Source organism: Manis pentadactyla, chromosome 8, assembly GCF_030020395.1.
Source record: "Manis pentadactyla isolate mManPen7 chromosome 8, mManPen7.hap1, whole genome shotgun sequence".
Taxonomy (NCBI): Eukaryota; Metazoa; Chordata; class Mammalia; order Pholidota; family Manidae; genus Manis; species Manis pentadactyla.
Genome location: NC_080026.1, coordinates 34,528,041 through 34,550,403, shown reverse-complemented (window position 1 = coordinate 34,550,403; position 22,363 = coordinate 34,528,041). Strand labels below are relative to the sequence as shown.

The 22,363-nt window shown below is 38.2% G+C and overlaps 1 protein-coding gene across 3 annotated transcripts in view; it reads left to right on the top strand.

Annotated features, from left to right (window-relative positions):
* Positions 1 to 386: 386 nt before the first annotated feature.
* The window catches only part of UBXN4 (UBX domain protein 4), a 42,282-nt gene continuing 20,305 nt past the window's right edge, over positions 387 to 22,363 (top strand). Inside the window, exons 1-6 of one of the 3 annotated variants that reach the window (XM_057505640.1) lie at positions 387 to 612; positions 3,665 to 3,751; positions 5,709 to 5,811; positions 8,798 to 8,826; positions 15,727 to 15,845; positions 16,470 to 16,635. In XM_057505640.1, the coding sequence (XP_057361623.1) occupies positions 531 to 612; positions 3,665 to 3,751; positions 5,709 to 5,811; positions 8,798 to 8,826; positions 15,727 to 15,845; positions 16,470 to 16,635 (586 nt within the window). In that variant the 5' untranslated portion in view covers positions 387 to 530. Of the gene's footprint in view, positions 613 to 992; positions 1,131 to 3,664; positions 3,752 to 5,708; positions 5,812 to 8,797; positions 8,827 to 15,726; positions 15,846 to 16,469; positions 16,636 to 22,363 lie in introns of those variants that run through there. The other 2 variants (XM_036886544.2, XM_057505641.1) reach the window with 2 other exon arrangements.

Below are 22,363 nucleotides of genomic sequence, written 5' to 3'. Positions count from 1 at the left end.
TCCTGGTTAGTGAGCCCCGGCTCCTCTCCAACTCCTTACATATTGTGAAGTGGCTCTCACGGCTGCCTCCTTTAAGTGCCCCGGAAACTACCGTCATTTTTTCAACAATGTTAAGGAGAACAAGAACAAGAAGACTACAATTCCCGTCATGCCACAAGAAGGAGCCACCAACGCACCGTAGCAGTTGGTCATCCTTCACTCGGTTTTCTCGTACTTCCGGGACTGCAGGGCCTGAGGCCGAGCGGGCGCGCGCACGCACCAACTTGCCAACGAGACAAGGCACGTGGGCGCGGTGCCGACGACGATGGGTGGTGTCACGTGACGCGGGGCGTCCCGCGCTCGCGCGCTTGCGCGCGTCCCAGAGAGCCGCTGACTGGCCCACGGGCTTGCGCGTTTGTGCGGAGGCGGGGTGGGGGATCGCGGGCCAGCTGGGGTTGAAGGGGGGCCCGACCCGACGAAGGGGAGGGCGGGGCCGGCTCCTGGACCGCGGCGACTGCACCCCGAGCCAGCGCCTCGGCCCGAGGGAAGCGATGCTGTGGTTCCAGGGCTCCATCCCGGCCGCCATCGCGTCAGCCAAGAGAAGCGGCGCGGTGTTCGTGGTGTTCTTGGCAGGTGAAGGGGGCGGGAGCCCAAGATGTGGACGGGACACCCCCTCCGGCCTACCACCAACCACAGGGGCCTCCAGGCTTTCCTCGGTGCCCCGAGAGGTCCGGGCTGCCTCCCCCTGGCTTCTCAGCGCCTCCTCCGTCCGTTTGGGGCACACCGGGCCCGTTCCCCACCGCCCCCTTCTCCCAGCGCCCGGCTCGGAGGCACCGTCGTGTCTCGCCCCCGAAGCGCGCCGCGCTCCGCCCACTCTTCTGCGCGGGGCAAGGGGACGCGTCCTGTAGGCCCTGGTCGCCGCTCCGCGCCGAGCGTCCCTCCCGCGTGCCCGCCTGGGGAGTTGTCTCAGAGAGAGCCCCACAGCCCCCTCTCCCCGGGCGCTCCGATAGGCCTCTCCGTACCCGAGGACGCCGTTCTGGATGGTTTCACGCCCATGCAGTTCCTAGTGTTTAGGTGGGGCTAGGGACAGGCTATTAGGCAGTTGGGCTCGTAATCAGTTGTGGACTGTCAGGAAGAAAGCCGTGTCATTGGTAAGCAACAAAGAGAAACCACCTGATGTTCACGGTTACTTGCGTTTGCACGTCCCTGAAACGCAAACTTTTTAGCTTTATATAGATTTGACCTTTTTAAAAATGATAGTGGGGAGGGCTCTAGAGTCTGACATGGAATAGTTTCTTTGTTGCCAGTTGATTTTTTACTGTTTGTTTTGGAAGAGGTAGACGTTCAGTCCTTGGTTCTTTTTGTTGTCTTCCTAGTTCAGTATCTACAGTTTTGTCAACGTGTACGAACTCAGCCTGTGCTGCTCGGTGTTATTTTGCTCCATATTTTATTACTCCCCTATTACTGAAATCCTCTAGATTTACAGTAAACCTACTCCTTTATGGTTTTGCTGATTTTCATTACATGAACTAAATCAATATTTGTTACTTTGGGGTGTATTGTTTCAACTGTTTGTGTTTAATAACGGTTTACTCATTTACGACTGGGGAGACTAGATAATGGCTCTGTAACTTAAGCACTGCAGTGAAGAATAAGTTACTGAAATGTGTTTCATTTAAAATTAAATTTGAAACTTACAATTTTTCTAAGTTATTCTAAATTTTTAGCCTAATGTTATTACGTAGAAGGGCTTGAGTACTTTAGATTCTCTTATGCTGTTTTAGACTTATAATTCATATAAAGAAAAAACGGCTGTAATCCTATAAGGAAAAGAATGGATTAAAAAGAAAAGGAAAATTAAATGATACTATGCTTATTGAGAGTACAATAATAGTTTTAAGAAATTTCAAGTTGTGTTTTTTGCATAAAAATCTCAATTGATCCTTGTGGTAAGTGAATAGATTTTATTAACTCCATTTTATAGATGAGAAAACTTATGTTCACAGTGGTTTAGTGACATGCACCAGGTTCACAAAAAAGGATTATATCTTGTCACATTTTTTTAGCAGCTTCAAAAGAAGTGCTTGTTTCTTAAGGAAAAATGTAACAATTGTAGGCTTTTTGTAGATATCAAAATTGGTGTCGAAATTAGAAAACCTAGGATTACGGTAGTCATGATGGGATTATGGTAGTTTTTCAACAAAAACACACAATTGATGGTGTCCAAATGTTCTAGGAGGTAATCTTAGGCAAATCAGTTAATTTGAAAGAATAAATTCTATATTTAATTAACATTTGGAAACAATAATGCTAATTATTATAATAGTAAAATAAGCATAAGTTTATAGTTCTTTGGGCTTTGTGTGTATATATACATTCTTCAGTTAACTTTTTACTGCTTAATATATATTATATACTTTTAGAATATCAATGACTGTTGAATGTTTACAGGAAGACTGGTAACAATCTGTCAAAGGAGTCTGTCCCTTGATCCATTCAAAATACTGTTGGCTTTCTAGAGGTTTAGGAAGTTAATTTCCAAAACTAGGTAGGATTAGTGTCACTCGAGGAATATATAGACAGTGGGGTAATGAAAAATTGCAACATTCACGAGTTAGAACTCGTTATTTATAGCCAGAACTCATGATTTTCTTAGATCTGAGACTTCAACAATGGTTACTAATTCAGTGGAAAATTAAAAAACTTATAGCTAGAAGGAGTGGTGTTAAGAGTATACTTTGGTTCATATAACCACTCAGTGGGAAACATTTTAGGCAAGTTGTTTATAGTTAGTGAAAATTTCATGGATAAATTAAAGGATATTGTGAAACTGATACTAGAAGACTGGAGAGATTACTAGTTCAGCCAACAAATTAACAAGGATTTTCAGTGTTGTAGTTACGTAAATTGAAAGAAAGAAAGTGGAGAAATTTTTATTGTGTTCTGGGGAAAGAATAATTGGACAGGGCTCTTGAAGCAGAGGTGTCAGATCACTGACTAGTGTTGCTAGAGGGCTAAAATTTCCTTGACAGACACTGTTCACTGCCTTTTTTGTTTAAAATAGACCACTGAAAGCCTTTAGGTTTTGACCAGTTGAGGTTTTCTAGGTTGGAATTGTTAACTGTATTAGGGTGTGCACCTCTTTGCTTCTCAGTTTGTACTGTTCTCTTGAAGCGGATGCTCTGGATATAGCTGATACCACCAATGTTTTCTCCTAAAATCTTAGGCCCAACTACGTCCATCTCATAGTTCATAATTTGATTAAAAATAATCATGGCTCAGCTCTTTCATCCTGTAGGTTTTACCTTAATGTCATCTCAGATAGGGCTTCCCTGACCGATCTAAAGAGGGTCTCCTTATTTTCTCTCATAGTTTTTTTTTTACAGCATTTATTACTATAAAGTTGTTTACTAAACAAGTACTTATTTTGCCATTAGAGATTAAGCTACACTGAGAACAATGTCTTACTTGTTTTATGTTTAGTATATATAGCCCAATGCCTAGCACAAAGTAATTGTGGAATAGAATAGGGAATGTATGAAAGAAAGAATGAGTAAAAAGGATCCATCCCATCTCACAACCCTCTTTAAGAAGTGTTTATAGTAAGAATGTTCTCATATAGCTACTTTTTAGGTTGATGATCTTGTCCTTTACTTGAAATTTTACATCTCTCCTCACTCCACAGTATCTGAAGATGTGCTCAGAATGATCTCACTGCAAATGACAGTTTTCCACATCTACAAATCTGCTAATGGGCATTATTTTTTACTTGGTCTGTGGATACATTCTAGCCTCTTTCATTTTCCATAGCCAGATTTCTCAAGACTCTGTTCCTGGCGTTTTTAGATCTCATCTCACACAGTGTAGATTCACATGTGCAGCATTATTAGTCAAGTATTGTAGGCATTCCAAGATACTTAATATACCAGAAATTTACCTATTCATTCCACATAATATTTACTGAGAGCCTGCTGCTATATACCGGGTACTTACTATATGCCAGGTTCTGTTGTAGGCATTTGAGTTATATCAGTAAATAAAAAGGAAAACAGTTCTTGCCCTCATGGAGCCTGCATTCTAAGGGAGGGAGACATAATAAACAGGAAACATAATAAGTAAAACATGCAGTCTTAATAGTCTGATGAAGATGGTAAGCATTACAGGAAATTAAGAAATAAGGGAGTTTTTGGGAATGACTGGAAGGGTGTATTTTAAAGTGTTTAGGGCAGACTTTATTAAGAATATTTGATCAATAACTTAAGGGAGTTGAGAGTTAACCATGGGGTATCGGGGCAAAATATTCCAGGGAGAAGAAGCATCTAGTGCAAAGACGTTAAAGCAAGAGTGTCCCTTTCGTATTTGAGGAAAGGAAAGGATTAGCAAGAAGGTAAAAGGAAATGAGGTCCAGAGGTAACTGGAGGCCTGAGGCCATTTGTAAGGACTTTGGCTTTTATCTTGAAGGAAATTTGGAGCCATTTGTAGGATTTTGAGCAGAGGGTTGATGTGATCTGACTTTTTAAAGAAAGTTGATGTGTTAAGAATAGGCTGAGCAGGGAGACCAGTTAGGGGGCTATTGTAATCATCTAGGTGAGATATGACAGCTTTAATCAGGTGGTAACAGTGAAGTGGTGAGAAATAGTTACATTCTGGATACATTTTGGAGATAGAGTCAACTGAAGTCAAGGATAACTAGTTTTTGGCCTGAAAACTGAAAGGATGTGTAAGGGTGGATTGAATTGGGAAAGAGGGGGAGCACTTACAGGGGAAGAAAGCAGCTTACAAAAGAATAGGTAGAGAATGATCTCATTTTTGTAAAATGAAAAATGCGGCCTCAACTTTTTGTAGCTGTAAATTGGCAAAGCTTGTTCACCTTTTAGAAAGCACTTAGCTCTGCTAACTTCAGAAGTATTTCTCAGTGACCTACTCAGGTAAATTTCCCTCTGGTACCAATAAATGGTTATGCCAAAATCTAGACATAGAAGTCTAAAATGGAAACAAGGTCTTGTTTCCAACTGAGATATGATACATTATGTTAAGTGAAATATATTGAGTGAACTGCTCCCTGAATTTTTATGTATGAATACACTAGTATAACTGATACCCAGATTAAGGTGCAAACATTTCTAGCGCCCCCAGAAGGCCCCTTGATGCCCTTTCCCAGTCAATAGCACCTTTACCAAGGTAGCCACTATGCTGAATTCTATTACCATAGTTAGCTTTGGATCATCGTAACTTTTATAATTAGCATACCTATAGTAAAAGGCAAGTCCAAAACAACAAACAGAATTGCACTTGCCTTTGTCTACCTTGGAGGAATTCTGGAGAGTAAATGCTGTAGTGTGGAGGACATTGAACTCAACCAAAAGGTCTCCATTAAAGAAAAGTATTACACATTTCCTTTCTAAAATCCTATGTGCAAAGCCAAAATAGTCACTGTTTATTTCTACCCATGAGTTCTAATTTTTGTGATACTGTTTGCATCATAATTTAGATGTCTTCTTGTAGAAAATATTTTGCATAATATAAATGACAGTATTTTTTCACTACTGTTTATTATGTTAACAATGCATATATTAAGTCATACTTTAAATTTTATGGAAAAACTAGTTTTCAAATTTGGTAGAAAATAGTATTTGTGGGATTATATTTTATTTGAAGTTTCAGATTTCCAGGGAAAATTTTCACAGACACTGGCCATATATTGTAAAAATCCTTGAAATGTTTTACAGGTGATGATGAGCAGTCTACACAGATGGCTGCAATTTGGGAAGATGAGAAAGTGAATGAAGCATCTTCAAACAGTTTTGTTGCTATTAAGATCGATACCAAAAGGTTTGCTTATGTTTCAATCTTTCAGTTTTAAAAACAACAGTAGTCTTTGGTTGTGATTTACGGTGCTACTCTAAGATGAAAAGAATGTTAATTTTTGTCTAAGGTATATTGGGGACTTAAATTCTGATTGCTGTTTTCCAAATTCATCATTATATCTTGCTGAGAAACTTTTTCTAGTCTACCAAGCAGCTGTGAGACATGTATGAGGAATGTAAAAGAACTGTGATCCTCAGCTTCTGAGAATTTGGAAGTAGCTATGAATCATATATTGAATATCTCTGTAGGTTGACTACTCTTTTTGACCTTATTTTTAGGATTGGAGCCATTTAATTCAGTAGGAATAAGGGCACTTGCAGGTCCCTCTTAGTACCTGATATCTACAAGTCTTTTTTGTTAATCCACCCCTCCTCCCCACCATTAAGATTTTGTTTTATTATAGAACATTTCAAACATACATGGGGGTAACTGAATAATGCAGTGAACCCCCATGTAGTTGTAGACTGCTTCATTAATTAACAGCTCAAGTCAGTCCTGTTTCATCTGTTTCCCATTTCCCACCCATTTCCACTCATTCTGTATCATTTTGAAACAAATCTCAGTTATCGTATCACTTCATCTGTATTTTAGTATGTCTCTGAAAGATAAGGATTCACTTTTTTTAAATTAAGGTATCATTGATATACAATCTTATGAAGGTTTCACATGAGCAACATTGTGGTTACAACATTCACCCATATTGTCAAGTCCCTCCCCACCCCACTGCAGTCACTGTCCATCAGCATAGTAAGATGCAATAGAGTCACTGCTTGTCTTTTGTGCTATACTGCCTTCCTCGTGACCCCCCTGTATTATGTGTGCTAATCATAATGCCCCTTAATCCCCTTCTTCCTCCCTCCACACCTACCCTCCCCAGTCCCTTCCCTTTTGTAACTGCTAGTCTCTTCTTGGAATCTGAGAGTCTGCTATTGTTTTGTTCCTTCAATTTTGCTTTGTTGTTATACTCCACAAATGAGGGAACTCATTTGGTACTTGTTTTTCTCCTGTCTTATTTCACTGAGCATAAAAGGGGGTTCTTGACATTTCAACATAACTAATACTTCAAAAATTAATGATTCCTTAATGTCAAATATCCACCTATTGTTCAAATTTTCAATTGTCTCATCAAAGTTATAGCTTTATTATTAATTTATCAGTTTGTTTGTTTTAGGACCCATCAAGGTCCACACATTGTGATGCATTCAACTGTGTTGAATCTATTAGTCTATAGCCTTCCCTTCCTCTCTCTCTCTCTCTCTCTCTCTCTCTCTCTCTCTTCCTTTGCAGTTTATTTTGTAAGAAACCAGGTCATTTGTTCTGTAGTTTCCTACAGTATGGATTTTGTTGACTAGCCCTGTTAGTGTCATTTAGTTTGCTCCTCTGTCCACTATTTCCTGTTAATTGACATTTGGATTCAGGTTAGATTTTTTTTCCCCTCAAGACTATTTCATAGATGGTAGTATGTCTTCCATTCTTCTATTAGAAGGCACATAATGCTAGTTCTATTTATGTTAGCAGCAACCATCAATGATCATCAGTGCCTAGAAAAATTGATTTATTAGCAATTACAAAGTGATATTCCTGTCCTTTTGATATCGCTATCAGAATGTATGATGTTTGAAAATTACTGTCAATATTAAGCTATTCAGAAATTTACCTGTAAGTTTGTAAACTTCTCATTAAAAAATTTTCAGTATTAGCAGAAATGTCATAATCATAGTAAAATCTGCCTTAAAACAGTTACTGACATATATTTATTGAGCTTGTAGTAGTTTTGTTTAAAAGGAATCTTTCATTTTAATATATATGATGTCATTTATATTGTCCATTATCTTCCAGAAGCAATTTTTAGAGTGTGCAATGGCAGGTAGAATATAGGAGTTTATTGGGACTGTGGAAGAAATGAGAATTTCAGAAATCTTATGATTAAATACAGACTGCATTATCTAGCATTTTTAAAAAACAAATTTCTAAAAATGGAGGCAGGGATACCTGTGTATAGTGATGGTTAATATTTGTTTCATTGTGGACTAATAAGATCTAATATGTCATTTAAATTATGAAAAGTAAAACTTATTATACAGTAATAAAATTGCCTAATGTTTTGGGATCATTTTAGTGTTTATGGAGTTAGCCTCCATTGAAAATAATTGGTAGGAAATGCATCAAAATTTTACATTGGTTATTTCTGAGAAGATAGGATTCTTAGTGATATTTTTTCTTTATACTTTCCCTGTATTTTTAGGCATTTTTATGATAATTTTGCTTTATTTCAGAAACAAAATGAAACAAATTTCTAGTTCTTGGAAGCATGAATTTGATTCTTGGAATTGCTCACCTATACTGATTAGTAACTTTTACTAGCATTTTGGTGAGAAGACTCTTCCATTCCTGTCCCTAACTACTCAGTTCCCTTTCAGGAGGCTGCCAAATCAATAAAATATATTTATATTTGTTTTTCCTTGTTTTTACAAAGATGGTAGTATTTTGGCATACTTTATTATACCTTTTTCCTTTTTATGATTGCATAACTAAATAGTTTTTATTGGTGGATATTTAGATTGTTTTGAATCCTTTGTTACCACAGTATATTATCATTTGCACAAGTAAGTCATAGGCATTAATATCTACTTGTTGTAAGTTAAGATACTGTTTTCACATATACTTGGTGTTGAAGAAGCAAAATGGCAGATACTAATTGATTTTTAGTCCCCAGGTCCAGCCACTCATTTCTGGGTTGCAAGAGCAAGTGACTCTTTAATTTAAAAATTCAGAATACCAAAACAGGTCTGTGAAGTAAGAATTACATTTTTCTTCTGCCAGCTGAAAGGAACTAGTATTTTCAGAAAAATACTTGTAATTTGTTCAGTAAATTTTTGTAAAAACAACTCAGTATTTGGGAAACACTTGCATTCATCTAGTGATTTTTCTGTTTGATTTTGTTTTACAGTGAAGCCTGCCTACAGTTTTCACAGATCTGTATCCTTTCAATGAAGGATTGGTTTTATATATTTTTTGCTTGAGGATTAATCTTTCTTTTGGTTAACTCTTGACATTTAGAAATTATCCTTTTTTTTTTGTTTTTTTTAAATTTTTTTATTTTGGTATCATTAATCTACAATTACAGAAAGAACATTATGTTTACTAGGTTCCCCCCTTCACCAATTCCCCCCCACATACCCCTTAACAGTCACTGTCCATCTGTGTAGTAAGATGCTGTAAAATCACTACTTGTCTTCTCTGTGTTGCGCAGCCCTCCCCGTGTCCCCCGTGCACTATACATGCTAATTGTAATGCCCTCTTTCTTTTTCCCCACCCTTATCCCTCCCTTCCCACCCATCATCCCCAGTCCCTTTCCGTTTGGTAACTATTAGTCCATTCTTGGATTCTTTGATTCTGCTGCTGTTTTGTTCCTTCAGTTTTCCTTTGTTCTAATACTCCACATATGAGTGAAATCATTTGGTACTTGTCCTTCTCTGCTTGGCTTATTTCACTGAGCATAATACCCTCTAGCTCCATCCATGTTGTTGCAAATGGTAGGATCTGTTTTTTTCTTATGGCTGCGTAATATTCCATTGTGTATATGTACCATATCTTCTTTATCTGTTCATCTACTGATGGACATTTAGGTTGCTTCCATATCTTGGCTATTGCAAACAGTGCAGCGATAAACATAGGGGTGCATCTGTCTTTTTCAAACTGGATTGCTGCATTCTTAGGGTAAATTCCTAGAAGTGGAATTCCTGGGTCAAATGGTATTTCTATTTTGAGCATTCTGAGGATCCTCCATACTGCTTTCCACAATGGTTGAACTAGTTTACATTCCCACCAGCAGTGTAGGAGGGTTCCCCTTTCTCCACAACCTCGCCAACATTTGTTGTTGTTTGTCTTTTTGATGATGGTGATCCTTACTGTTGTGAGGTGATATCTCATTGTGGTTTTAATTTGCATTTCTCTGATGATTAGCGATGTGGAGCATCTTTTCATGTGCCTTTTGGCCATCTGGATTTCTTCTTTAGAGAACTGTCTGTTCAGCTCCTCTGCCCATTTTTTAATTGGATTATTTGCTTTTTGTTTGTTGAGGCATGTGAGTTCTTTATATATTTTGGATGTCAATCCTTTATCGGATCTGTCACTTATGAATATGTTCTCCCATACTGTAGGATACCTTTTTGTTCTATTGATGGTGTTCTTTGCTGTACAGAAGCTTTTTAGCTTGATATAGTCCCACTTGTTCATTTTTGCCTTTGTTTCCCTTGCCCGGGGAGATAGGTTCATGAAGAAGTCACTCATGTTTATGTCCATGAGATTTTTGCCTATGTTTTTTTATAAGAGTTTTATGGTTTCATGACTTCCATTCAGGTCTTTGATCCATTTGGAGTTTACTTTTGTGTATGGGGTTAGAGAGTGATCCAGTTTCATTCTCTTACATGTAGCTGTCCTGTTTTGCCAGCTCCATCTGTTGAAGAGACTGTCATTTCCCCACTGTATGTCCATGGCCCCTTTATCGAATTAGTTCACCATATATGTTTGGGTTAATGTCTGGAGTCTTTATTCTGTTCCACTGGTCTGTGGGTCTGTTCTTGTGCCAGTACCAAATTGTCTTGGTTACCGTGGCTTTGCAGTAGAGCTTGAAGTTGGGGAGCGAGATCCCCCCCACTTTATTCTTCCTTCTCAGGATTGCTTTGGCTATTCGGGGTCTTTGATGGTTCCGTATGAATTTTTGAACTATTTGTTTCAGTTCATTGAAGAATGCTGTTGGTAGTTTGATAGGGATTGCATCGAATCTGTATATTGCTTTGGGCAGGATGGCCATTTTGACGATATTAATTCTTCCTAGCCAGGAGCATGGGATGAGTTTCCATTTGTTAGTGACCTCTTTAATTTCTCTTAGGAGTGTCTTGTAGTTTTCAGGGTATAGGTCTTTCACTTCCTTGGTTAGGTTTATTCCTAGGTATTTTATTCTTTTTGATGCTATTGTGAATGGAATTGTTTTCCTGATTTCTCTTTCTATTAGTTCATTGTTAGTGTATAGGAAAGCTACAGATTTCTGTGTGTTTATTTTGTATCCTGCAACTTTGCTGAATTCCGATATTAGTTCTAGTAGTTTTGGAGTGGAGTCTTTAGGGTTTTTTATGTACAATATCATGTCATCTGCAAATAGTGACAGTTTGACTTCTTCTTTACCAATCTGGATTCCTTGTATTTCTTTGTTTTGTCTGATTGCCGTGGCTAGGACCTCCAGTACCACGTTGAATAACAGTGGGGAGAGTGGGCATCCCTGTCTTGTTCCCGATCTCAGAGGAAAAGCTCTCAGCCTCTCGCTGTTCAGTATGATGTTAGCTGTGGGTTTATCATATATGGCCTTTATTATATTGAGGTACTTGCCCTCTATACCCATTTTGTTGAGAGTTTTTATCATGAATGGATCTTGAATTTTGTCGAATGCTTTTTCAGCATCTATGGAGATGATCACGTGGTTTTTGTCTTTCTTTTTGTTTATGTGGTGGATGATGTTGATGGATTTTTGAATGTTGTACCATCCTTGCATCCCTGGGATGAATCCCACTTGGTCATGGTGTATGATCCTTTTGATGTATTTTTGAATTCGGTTTGCTAATATTTTGTTGAGTATTTTTGCATCTACGTTCATCAGGGATATTGGTCTGTAGTTTTCTTTTTTGGTGGGGTCTTTGCCTGGTTTTGGTATTAGGGTGATGTTAGCTTCATAGAATGAGTTTGGGAGTATCCCCTCCTCTTCTGTTTTTTGGAAAACTTTAAGGAGAATGGGTATTATGTCTTCCCTTTATGTCTGATAAAATTCCGAGGTGAATCCATCTGGCTCAGGGGTTTTGTTCTTTGGTAGTTTTTTGATTACTGCTTCAATTTTGTTGCTGGTAATTGGTCTGTTTAGATTTTCTGTTTCTTTCTGGGTCAGTCTTGGATGGTTGTATTTTTCCAGGAAGTTGTCCATTTCTTCTAGGTTTCCCAGCTTGTTAGCATATAGATTTTCATAGTAGTCTCTAATAATTCTTTGTATTTCTGTGGGGTCCGTCGTGATTTTTCCTTTCTCGTTTCTGATACTGTTGATTTGTGTTGACTCTCTTTTCCTCTTAATAAGTCTGGCTAGAGGCTTATCTATTTTGTTTACTTTCTCGAAGAACCAGCTCTTGGTTTCATTGATTTTTGCTATTGTTTTATTCTTCTCAATTTTATTTATTTCTTCTCTGATCTTTATTATGTCCCTCCTTCTGCTGACTTTAGGCCTCATTTGTTCTTCTTTTTCCAATTTCGATAATTGTAACATTAGACCATTCATTTGGGATTGTTCTTCCTTTTTTAAATATGCCTGGATTGCTATATACTTTCCTCTTAAGACTGCTTTTGCTGTGTCCCACAGTAGTTGGGGCTTTGTGTTGTTGTTGTCATTTGTTTCCATATATTGCTGGATCTCCATTTTAATTTGGTCATTGATCCATTGATTATTTAGGACAATGTTGTTAAGCCTCCATGTGTTTGTGAGCCTTTTTGCTTTCTTTGTACAATTTATTTCTAGTTTTATACCTTTGTGGTCTGAAAAGTTGGCTGGTAGGATTTCAATCTTTTGGAATTTACTGAGGCTCTTTTTTTGGCCTAGTATGTGGTCTATTCTGGAGAATGTTCCATGTGCACTTGAGAAGAATGTGTATCCTGTTGCTTTTGGATGTAGAGTTCTATAGATGTCTGTTAGGTCCATCTGTTCTAGCGTGTTTTTCAGTGCCTCTGTGTCCTTACTTATTTTCTGTCTGGTGGATCTGTCCTTTGGGGTGAGTGGTGTGTTAAAGTCTCCCAAAATGAATGCATTGCATTCTATTTCCTCCTTTAATTCTGTTAGTATTTGTTTCACATATATTGGTGCGCCTGTATTGGGTGCATATATGTTTATAATGGTTATATCCTCTTGTTGGACTGAGCCCTTTATCATTATGTAATGTCCTTCTTTATCTCTTGTTACTTTCTTTATTTTGAGGTCTATTTTGTCTGATACTAGTATTGCAACGCCTGCTTTTTTCTCTCTGTTGTTTGCATGAAATAACTTTCTCCAACCCTTGACTTTTAATCTGTGCATGTCTTTGGGTTTGAGGTGAATCTCTTGTAAGCAGCGTATAGATGGGTCTTGTTTTTTAATCCATTCTATTACTCTGTGTCTTTTGATTGGTGCATTCAGTCCATTTACATTTAGGGTGATTATTGAAAGATATGTACTTATTGCCATTGCAGGCATTAGATTTGTGGTTACCAAAGATTCAAGGTTAGCTTGTTTACTACCTTACTGTCTGACCTCACTTGCTTATTGAGCTGTTATAAACACAGTCTGATGATTATTTCTTTCCCTTCTTTTTCCTCCTCCTCCATTCTTCATATGTTGGGTGTTTTGTTCTGTGCTCTTTTTAGGAGTGCTCCCATCTAGAGCAGTCCCTGTAAGATACCCTGTAGAGGTGGTTTGTGGGAGGCAAATTCCCTCAACTTTTGCTTGTCTGGCAATTGTTTAATCCCTCTTTCATATTTAAATGATAATCATGCTGGATACAGTATTCTTAGTTCAAGGCCCTTCTGTTTCATTGCATTTAAATATATCATGCCATTCTCTTCTGGCCTGTAGGGTTTCTGTTGAGAAGTCTGATGATAGCCTGATGGGTTTTCCTTTGTAGGTGACCTTTTTACTCTCTCTGGCTGCCTTTAATACTCTGTCCCTGTCCTTGATCTTTGCCATTTTAATTATTATGTGTCTTGGTGTTGACCTCTTTGTATCCCGTCTCTCGGGAGTTCTGTGTGCCTCCGTAGTCTGAGCAACTATTTCCTCCCCCAGTTTGGGGAAGTTCTCAGCAATTATTTCTTCAAAGACACTTTCTATCCCTTTTCCTCTCTCTTCTTCCTCTGGTACCCCTTTAATGCGGATATTGTTCCTTTTGGATTGGTCACACAGTTCTCTTAATATTGTTTTATTCCTGGAGATCCTTTTATCTCTCTCTGCATCAGCTTCTATGCGTTCCTGTTCTCTGGTTTCTATTCCATCAATGGCCTCTTGCATCTTATCCATTCTACTTATAAATCCTTCCAGAGATTGTTTCACTTCTGTAATCTCCCTCCGGACATCTGTGATCTCCCTCTGGACTTCATGCCTTAGCTCTTGCATATTTCTCTGCACCTCTGTCAGCATGTTTATGATTTTTATTTTGAATTCTTTTTCAGGGAGACTGGTTAGGTCTGCCTCTGCAGATCCTTTCTCAGGTGTAACTATCTTGGTCTGGACCAGATTTTTTTGCCTTTTTATGGTGATTGCAGTGGCTGTAGGCAGGTTGCGTGTGTGTCAGCTGGGAGAAGAAAGTCCTTTCCTGCTTGCTGGATGCCTTGCCCTTCTCCGCTGCCTGTGACGGCTACCTGCACTCCTGGAGCAGCCACCGGGTTAATCTCCTAAGCTGCTGTGGGCGGGGTGTCCGTCAGAGCAGCGGGGAGCCCTGCAGGGAGTGGCAGGCCCGCCATGTGCGCTCCTCCGTGCTAGCGGCAACCCTGCCGGGCAGCTGTGTAACAACAGCGGCCTTTGAGTCTGGCCCAGGTGGATGTGCATTGGGCTGGGATTCCGGTCGGCTCCTGGGAGCGCGCCTGCTCCCTCTGGCTCCGCTGCTGGTGTGCACGGGGCTTTTCCGCGGAGGCTTCTACCGGGCTCTGGCTTCACTGCCGCCAGTGCGCGCGAGTCGCGCCCGGGCTGTTCAGTCACGCCGCTGCAGGCTAGCCCTGCGGCGCACGGATCTGCTCTCGGTTCCTTCTAGCGCTTCTGCCCCTGGCGTGCACTTCTACTCTCTTGCTACTGGGCCTGTGTGTCGGGGTCCACGCCAGTTGGAGGAACGACTGGCAGGCTGCCTAGTCCTGTGAGGGGCTTCAGAGCTGCACTGCCTCCGTTTAGGGCGCCTAAGTTTCCCCAGTACTCCCAGCTGCCGGGACAACTTCGTCCAGCTATGGGGTCCCTGTCTCTTTAAGACTTGCAGAAAGCACTTGCTTTTCTTTTGTCTCAGGGGCGCCGGTTGCGGGGACCTGCCCCCAGGTTTTGCTTTTCCGTTTCTCTAATATCCAGCACCCCGTGCACCTTGTATCTGCGTTCTGGGTGCGGATTTCTAGAGCTGGTTGTTTAGCAGTCCTGGGCTTTCACTCCCTACCCGTTCTGACTCCTTTTTTCCCACCGGGTTTTGGGGTGGGGGAGCGTTCGGGTCCCGCCTGGCCACAGCTTGTATCTTACCCCCTTCGTGTGATGCTGAGTTCTCACAGATGTAGATGTATCCTGGCTGTTGTACTGCATCCACTGGTGTCTCTTTTACGAATAGTTGTATTTATTGTATTTTCATAAATATATATGTTTTGGGGAGGAGATTTCCTCTGAACTACTCACGCCGCCATCTTCCTGTTGAAATTATCCATTTTTATTAAGAAATTCATGCATTCTTGTTTATGGAGAATTTATATTACTAAGTGTCTTTTGAGACAATACGTTGTTGCAAATGGTATCATAGAGAGTTTTTTTATTGAGAGTATCAGGAAAGCAGTATGGAGCCGTCTCGTTGGAATGTTAGAAGTAGCTGGCAAGAGGCAAGATGGATGTTAAAGTTAGGATGGAGGGAAATGTAGTGGATGTTCTCCATTCAAATATGCAATACAAATAAATCATAAGTCACGTGTTATGTGAACTAAAGGCATAATGTATGGTAGTTGAAATTATTTTTTAAACATGTTATATTAGCTGATTATATTGTACAATGCATAAAGATGATTTGCTTTTTTATCAGTAGTGTTTTTTAAAATTATTCCTGTTTCCCATGAATTGTTAGACTTAATTAAAATGTACAGATCCTGTAGTGTGTGTTCCATCCAGTTTCTTTATAGGAGACAATGGAATTCCTTTGGAAGTAATAGCAGGAAGTGTTTCTGCAGATGAACTTGTTACCAGAATTCACAAAGTCCAGCAGGTGAGAAGAAACAGAATTGCTCTTTGTATAAACATGGGAAAATGATATGTCAGGAACTTGACATTGGAATATTTTTGGAGCCACTCTGTATTCAGGAACCTGCCATGCCATTAAACTTAAAATATAGTAAAAGCTATTTGCCTACACTTGTTGAAAATAGCATTATGAAATTATAGATGTCTCTCTCTTATACATTAGTGTCTACTTCTTCTCCCTTCTCTTTTCTTCCCTCACCCAGTCATATAATGCACATCACTGCTGCAAGATTTGCCATCACATTAAGGTCCCTAATGGTATATTGTTTGACATGTTTTAAGGACTTTACTCACTTTCTCATTTGCTTCCACTTTGGACAAATGGATAATACAGCTTGTTATCCATTTGTCCACTTGGAATAATAGAGCTTTTTTCTTTGAATTCTAATCTGAAGGAAAATCAGTAGGATGTTTTAAAAATCTTTTTATGGTCTTGTGACCTTGTAACTGAATGTTTAGTGTTACACATTTTAGATTCATCTACTCAGAACATTCATCTCCTTCCTGTAGAGTATAAATTACTCATATTTTGGTCTCATCTACCACAGTAAATTTAGATTCATATCTGTTAAATGTGTTTCCTCTTTAGATGCACTCATTGAAAGCTGAAACATTGGTGGCAAATGGCAGCCAGTTAGAAAGTTCAGTGTCTACTACAGTTGAACCTAACAGCACTTCTGAAAACTCTCAGTCCAGAAACATAGAGCTTTGTGAGGCACCACCCACTTCTGATACAAAGTCAGATTCTGCAACAGGTAATTTTTAGTGTCCTTTTGTGTACAGCTGAAGTACTCCACTTCATTTTAAAGGCCATGGATTAATATTCTTAAAAATACTCTATTTTTTCACCTTCACATTCATTTAACTTAAAATTTAAGGGTTGTCTTAAATACATGTGTTTGACATTTAGTGGCAAAAAAGGGTAATGTCAGTGAATATGCCCTTCAAACCCAAATAGGCAACAGTCCAAGCAGTTGATTTGTAGTTTCTGCTTCTCTTTGCTGTGGTTCAGAGATTGTTAACACCTAGCAGTTTTATAAATCTCTTCCCAGCCAGAGGATTTTGAGAGGTCCAAATGAATTACTGTATTGGGGATTGTTTTTATAACCTATAAAACACTATATACATTTAAAAGAATAGTATTTGCATTTATAAACCAGAATTAAAAGATAATTGTGAAATAGAGCTTGGGGTTGTAAGGGGGTGATGATAAAGGCAAAACATTTTATGCTATGTATTAGGGATCGTGGTCAGAGTTGTTTGATATAATATCACCTTTGTGTTAGGCAACTTGGGGTTAGATAATCAAGAAGTTAGACTATTGGTATCCAAAAAGGTAATCCTACCAGCATCAAGATAGATAATCATCAAGCCTCTATGAATACATTTAATGACAGGAAGCTGATTACATTGCTGAGAAGCCTCTTCTCTTTATAAGGTTTTTATTTTTTATTATTTTAAGTATATAGTGGAGTGATTCAACAGTTATTTACATTATTAAATGCTCACCCCAACTAGTGTAGTTACTGTCTGTGAACACAAAAAGATGTTACAGAATTAATGACTATATTCTCTATGCTGTACATTCATCCCTGTGACTAATTTATATTAAGATTTTGTGCCTCTGTCCCCTATACGTTTCATCCACCCACCCCAATCCTTCCCCTGTGATAATTATCCGTCACTTTGTGTCTATGTGTTTATTGCTGTTTTGTTCATTTTGTTTTGTTTTTAGATTCCACATATAAATGAGATAGATATGATATTTGTCTTTCTTTGTGTAGCTTATTTCACCTAGTATAATACCCTCTAGGTCCATGTTATTACAGATACACCTATTCTCTTCTTGAAGTTTTAGTTTTTAGAAAAATTCTTCCTTGTGTTGAGCTGAAATTTGATGCCCTATAATTTCTCATTAACTTTAGTGCTGCTGATTGAATTACACAAAACAGGTTTTGAATATTTGAACAAGAGGTTTCAGATCTCCTTCTCTGTAGTCTCATATTGAGGTTTAACATCCAGATCAGATCTGGGGGGCTCTATTATGAGCATGGTCTATTTAGGTGCATAGCAGAATAATTGACTTTTATATTTACCTGGATATTTACCATTTCCAACATTCATCATCCCCTTTCAAGTATGTGTTTCCCTCTGGTATCGTTTCCTTTCCGCCTGAAAATTTTCTATCAGCGTTTCTTATTGTACAGGTCTGTTGGCAAAATACTTCTCTTAGTTTTCTTTTATCTGACAATGTCTTTATCTTCACTCTGGAAGGATATTTTTGCTGGATACAAAATTTGAGGTTTACAGTTATTTTTTTTCAATGCTTTAAAGATATTCCGCTGTTTTCTGGTATCTATAGTTTTCTGATGCAAAGTCTCTGATATTACGCTTGTTTCCCTATATATGGAATGTGTGGTTTCTGGCTACTTTCAGGTTTTCAGCAATTTGACTATGATATACCTAGATGTGTTTTTCTTTATATTTGTCATGTTTGGGGTTTGCTTAGATTCTTAAATCTGTAAATGTATGACTTACTACATTTGGAAAATTTGAAACTATTATTTCTTCAAGTAGTTTTCTCTTTTTCTCCTGTTTTACTGGACAAAATTAGATGTATATTAGGCTACTTGATATTATCCATAGGTTCACTTCTTTTGATCTTTTTTTCTCTCTTTTCAGATTTGATAATCCTGTTGATCTATAAGTTGACTGACTTTTCTTTATCATCTCTGTTCTGCTGTTAAGCCTATCCAGTGAATTTACTTTTTTTTTTACCCAACCATTTTTAATGGACTTTTTTTTCGAGAGCAGTTTTAAGTTCAAGCAAAATTAAGAGGATGGCACAGAATTCCTTTATATCTCCTACCCCACACATGCATAGCCTCCCTCATTACCAACATACCCCACCAGAGTGGTACATTCGTTACAACTAGTGAACCCACATCATAATCTGGCAAAGTCCATAGTTTATGTTACAGTTCACTCTTGGTAGTCTATGTTCTGTGAGTTTGGAGAAATATATAATACATGTATGCATCATATTATCCATACAGAGTGTTTTCACTGCCCTAAAAATCCTGTGCTCTGCCTATGCAGATTTTTTTAATGTCTTCATAGTTTTGCCTTTTCCAGAATGTTATTTGGTTGGAATCAATATGTAGCCTTTACAGATTGGCTTCTTTCACTTTGGAATATGAATTTATGTTTCCTTCATGTCTTTGCATGGCTTAATAGTTCATTTCTTTTTAATGCTGATTAAATTCCATTGTTTGGATGTGCCACAGTTTGTACATTTATGTACTGAATGGCGTCTTTGTTGCTTCCAGGTTTTAGCAATTATGAATAAAGCTGCTGTAAGCATCTGTGTGCAGGTTTGTGTGTGGACATACGTTTTCAGTTCATTTGGGTAAATATCAAGGAATGTAATTGCTAGATTGTATGGTAAGAGTATATTTAGTTTTGTAAGAAACCACCAAACTGTCTTCTAAAGTGGCTATACCATTTTGCAGGTAATACATTTTTTAGTTCTGCAGTTTCTATTTCTTCTGCCTGCTCCCCCTACTCCTATTACTTCTAACTTTTTATTTTGAAATAGTTTGACCTACAGGAAGTTACAAAAATTATAAGAATTCCCGAGTACCTTTCATCTACATTTTATTCTTTTATTATCATCTTTTTGTTTCAAGCATATTTACCTTTACCTCATTGAGTTATAATGGCTGCTTAAGAGTCCTTGTCTGATGAATGAATATCTAGCTCATTTCAAGGTTGGACTCCATTGATTGTCTTTTCCCCTTTCCCTTGAGAATGGGTCACATTTTCCTGTTGGATCATATGTCAAGAAATTGTTGGATTGTATCTTGTACATTATTGTAGACACTGGATTCTGTTATATTCCTGCAAAGAGTGTTAATGTTTCTGTTTTAGTAGGCAGTTAACTTGGTTAGACTCAAACTGTAAACTCTGTCTCACTGAGGCAAGTACCAGCTCTGTCTCAGTTACTTGTAGTTTTTTTTTAACCTCATTATGGAGAATTTCAAACACATATAGAAGTAGAGAAAATGCTGTAACAGTTTGTACTGTTTGAAATCCCTGAACCCACTGACTATCTTCAGCTGTTACTAACTTATGGCCAGTATTGTTTCATCTGTGCCCCACTACTCCTCTTCTCCTTGCCGCTTTAGGACAAACCTTAGGCATAATGCCATTTCATCTTTAAAAATGTTAGTATCTAAAAGTTGAAAACTTAAAAAAAAAATAACCACAATACTATTATATCTTACAAAAGCTAGAACATTTAACATTTAAAATAGTTCCTTTTTATCATCAATTATCTAGGTTTTCACTTTGTTTGAACTGGAGTCCAGTATATTGTTACTGGTTGATGAGTCTTTTCTTTTTCATTTACTATATAGTTTCACACTCTGTATGGTGATTTCCTTTGTAGTATCCTATCCTCTAATCTGGATTTTGTTGTATCTTCATGGTATTATGTAAATATTCTTCTAAATTAAAGTTACAGGCTTGATCCGATTCAGGCTCATTCTTTTTTTTTTGGCAAGGCTGATTTATGGGTAATGCTATGTAGTTTCATCAATAGATAGATTATGCCACATAATTGTTGTTTTTTTAAAACTAAAGAAAGAATGTCCCCCAAATTTTCATTATATCCAGGTTTTCATCAGTTGTCTCAGTTTATTGAGGCTTTTTTAAAAATCCAGAACTTTTCATTCAGTTATTAGCAATTAAAAATATTACTGATAATAAGTTATTTCACCCATAAAATTAAATTATAAAAGTATATTCTACACTTTCAAGTCATTTATAAGATGCCAAGGAGTTTGTACTGTTTGCTAATTTCCAAGGTGTAAGTAAATAGCCCTATTGTGGCAGATTTCAAGCACTTGAGTGATGCCAATGAGTGCCAAAGTAGGAAGAGATGTGCACCATCAACTCTATGTAGTAATTCCAATATTCCCAGTATTGTGATCACAATAAAGCACTTGCTATGTACAAGTCTTAGTAAAAGTCTAAGTGTTGTATTTATGTTAACATATAACTCGTAACAACTGTTTAAGGTTACTATCCTCATTTACATATGAAGCACAGAGAGAGAAAGTAAATTACTGAAGTGACAGTACAAGACTTGAACCCAGACTTTATTGCTCCATATTCTTTGTTTTTTCAAAGATAAAAATGTGAAGAAAAATCATGTTGGTGGCAGGTGGTAAGGAAGAAAATGGCACAGGTTATAAAACAAAGTACCAGATCATAGCTATTTGTACAACAGGCCAGGACAAAATTCTGTCCTTCCGGAAATCTTAAAAGAATACAAATCTTCCCTGACTTTCAGTGGCATTACATCCCAATAAACCCATTGTAAGTTGAAAATATCATAAATTGAAAATGCATTTAATACGCCTAATCTGCCAAACATCCATTTAGCCTAGCCTACTTTAATGTGCTTAGAACTTAATGTGCTTTGACCAACTTACATTTGCCTATAGTCGATCAGACTCATATAACAAATCATATTTTATAGTAAAGTGTTGGATATTCATGTAATTTATTGAGTACTGTACTGAAACTGAAAAACAAGGGTTGTGTGGGTACAGAATGGATGTAAGTGTATCAGTTGATTAACCTTGTTATGTCATGGCTCACTGGGAGTTGTGGCTTGCTGCCACTGCCCAGCATCTCAAGAGAGTATCTTATGAAATACCACTAGCCTGGGAGGAGATAAAATTGAAAATATGAAGTAGAGTTTCCACTGAATATGTATCACTTCTACATCATCATAAAATTGAAAAATCCTAAGTTGAACCATTGTAAATCAGGGACCATCTGTGTAGATTAAAAAGGCCACTCTAAGGGATCACTGGTTTGCAGAAGTAGATCCCTTGGGTCAGAATAAGTCTGGAGTGATACTCAGAATCAAATGTGCCCTCTAGAACCTCAGTATTGAATACTTTGTCCATAGCCACATGTGGCTAATTTAATGGAAATTAAGTACAATTAAAAATTTAGTCCTGCACTAGCTTTCTTTTTTTTTATTTAATTTTTTATTAAGGTATTATTGATATACACTCTTATGAAGGTTTCACATGAAAAAACAATGTGGTTACTACATTTACCCATATTATCAAGTCTCCACCCATAACCCAATGCAGTCACTGTCCATCAGTGCAGCAAGTTGCCAGAGATCCACTATGTCCCTTCTCTGTGCTTCACTGTTCTCCCCGTGATCCCCCACACCATGTGTACTAAACATAATACCCCTCAGTCCCCTTTTCCCTCCCTCCCCACCCGCCCTCCCACACCCCTCCCCTTTGGTAACCACTAGTTCATTCTTGGAGTCTCTGAGTCTGCTGCCATTTTGTTCCTTCAGTTTGCTTCATTGTTATACTCCACAAATGAGGGAAATCAGTTGGGATTTGTCTTTCTCCGCCTGGCTTATTTCACTGAGCATAATGTCCTCCA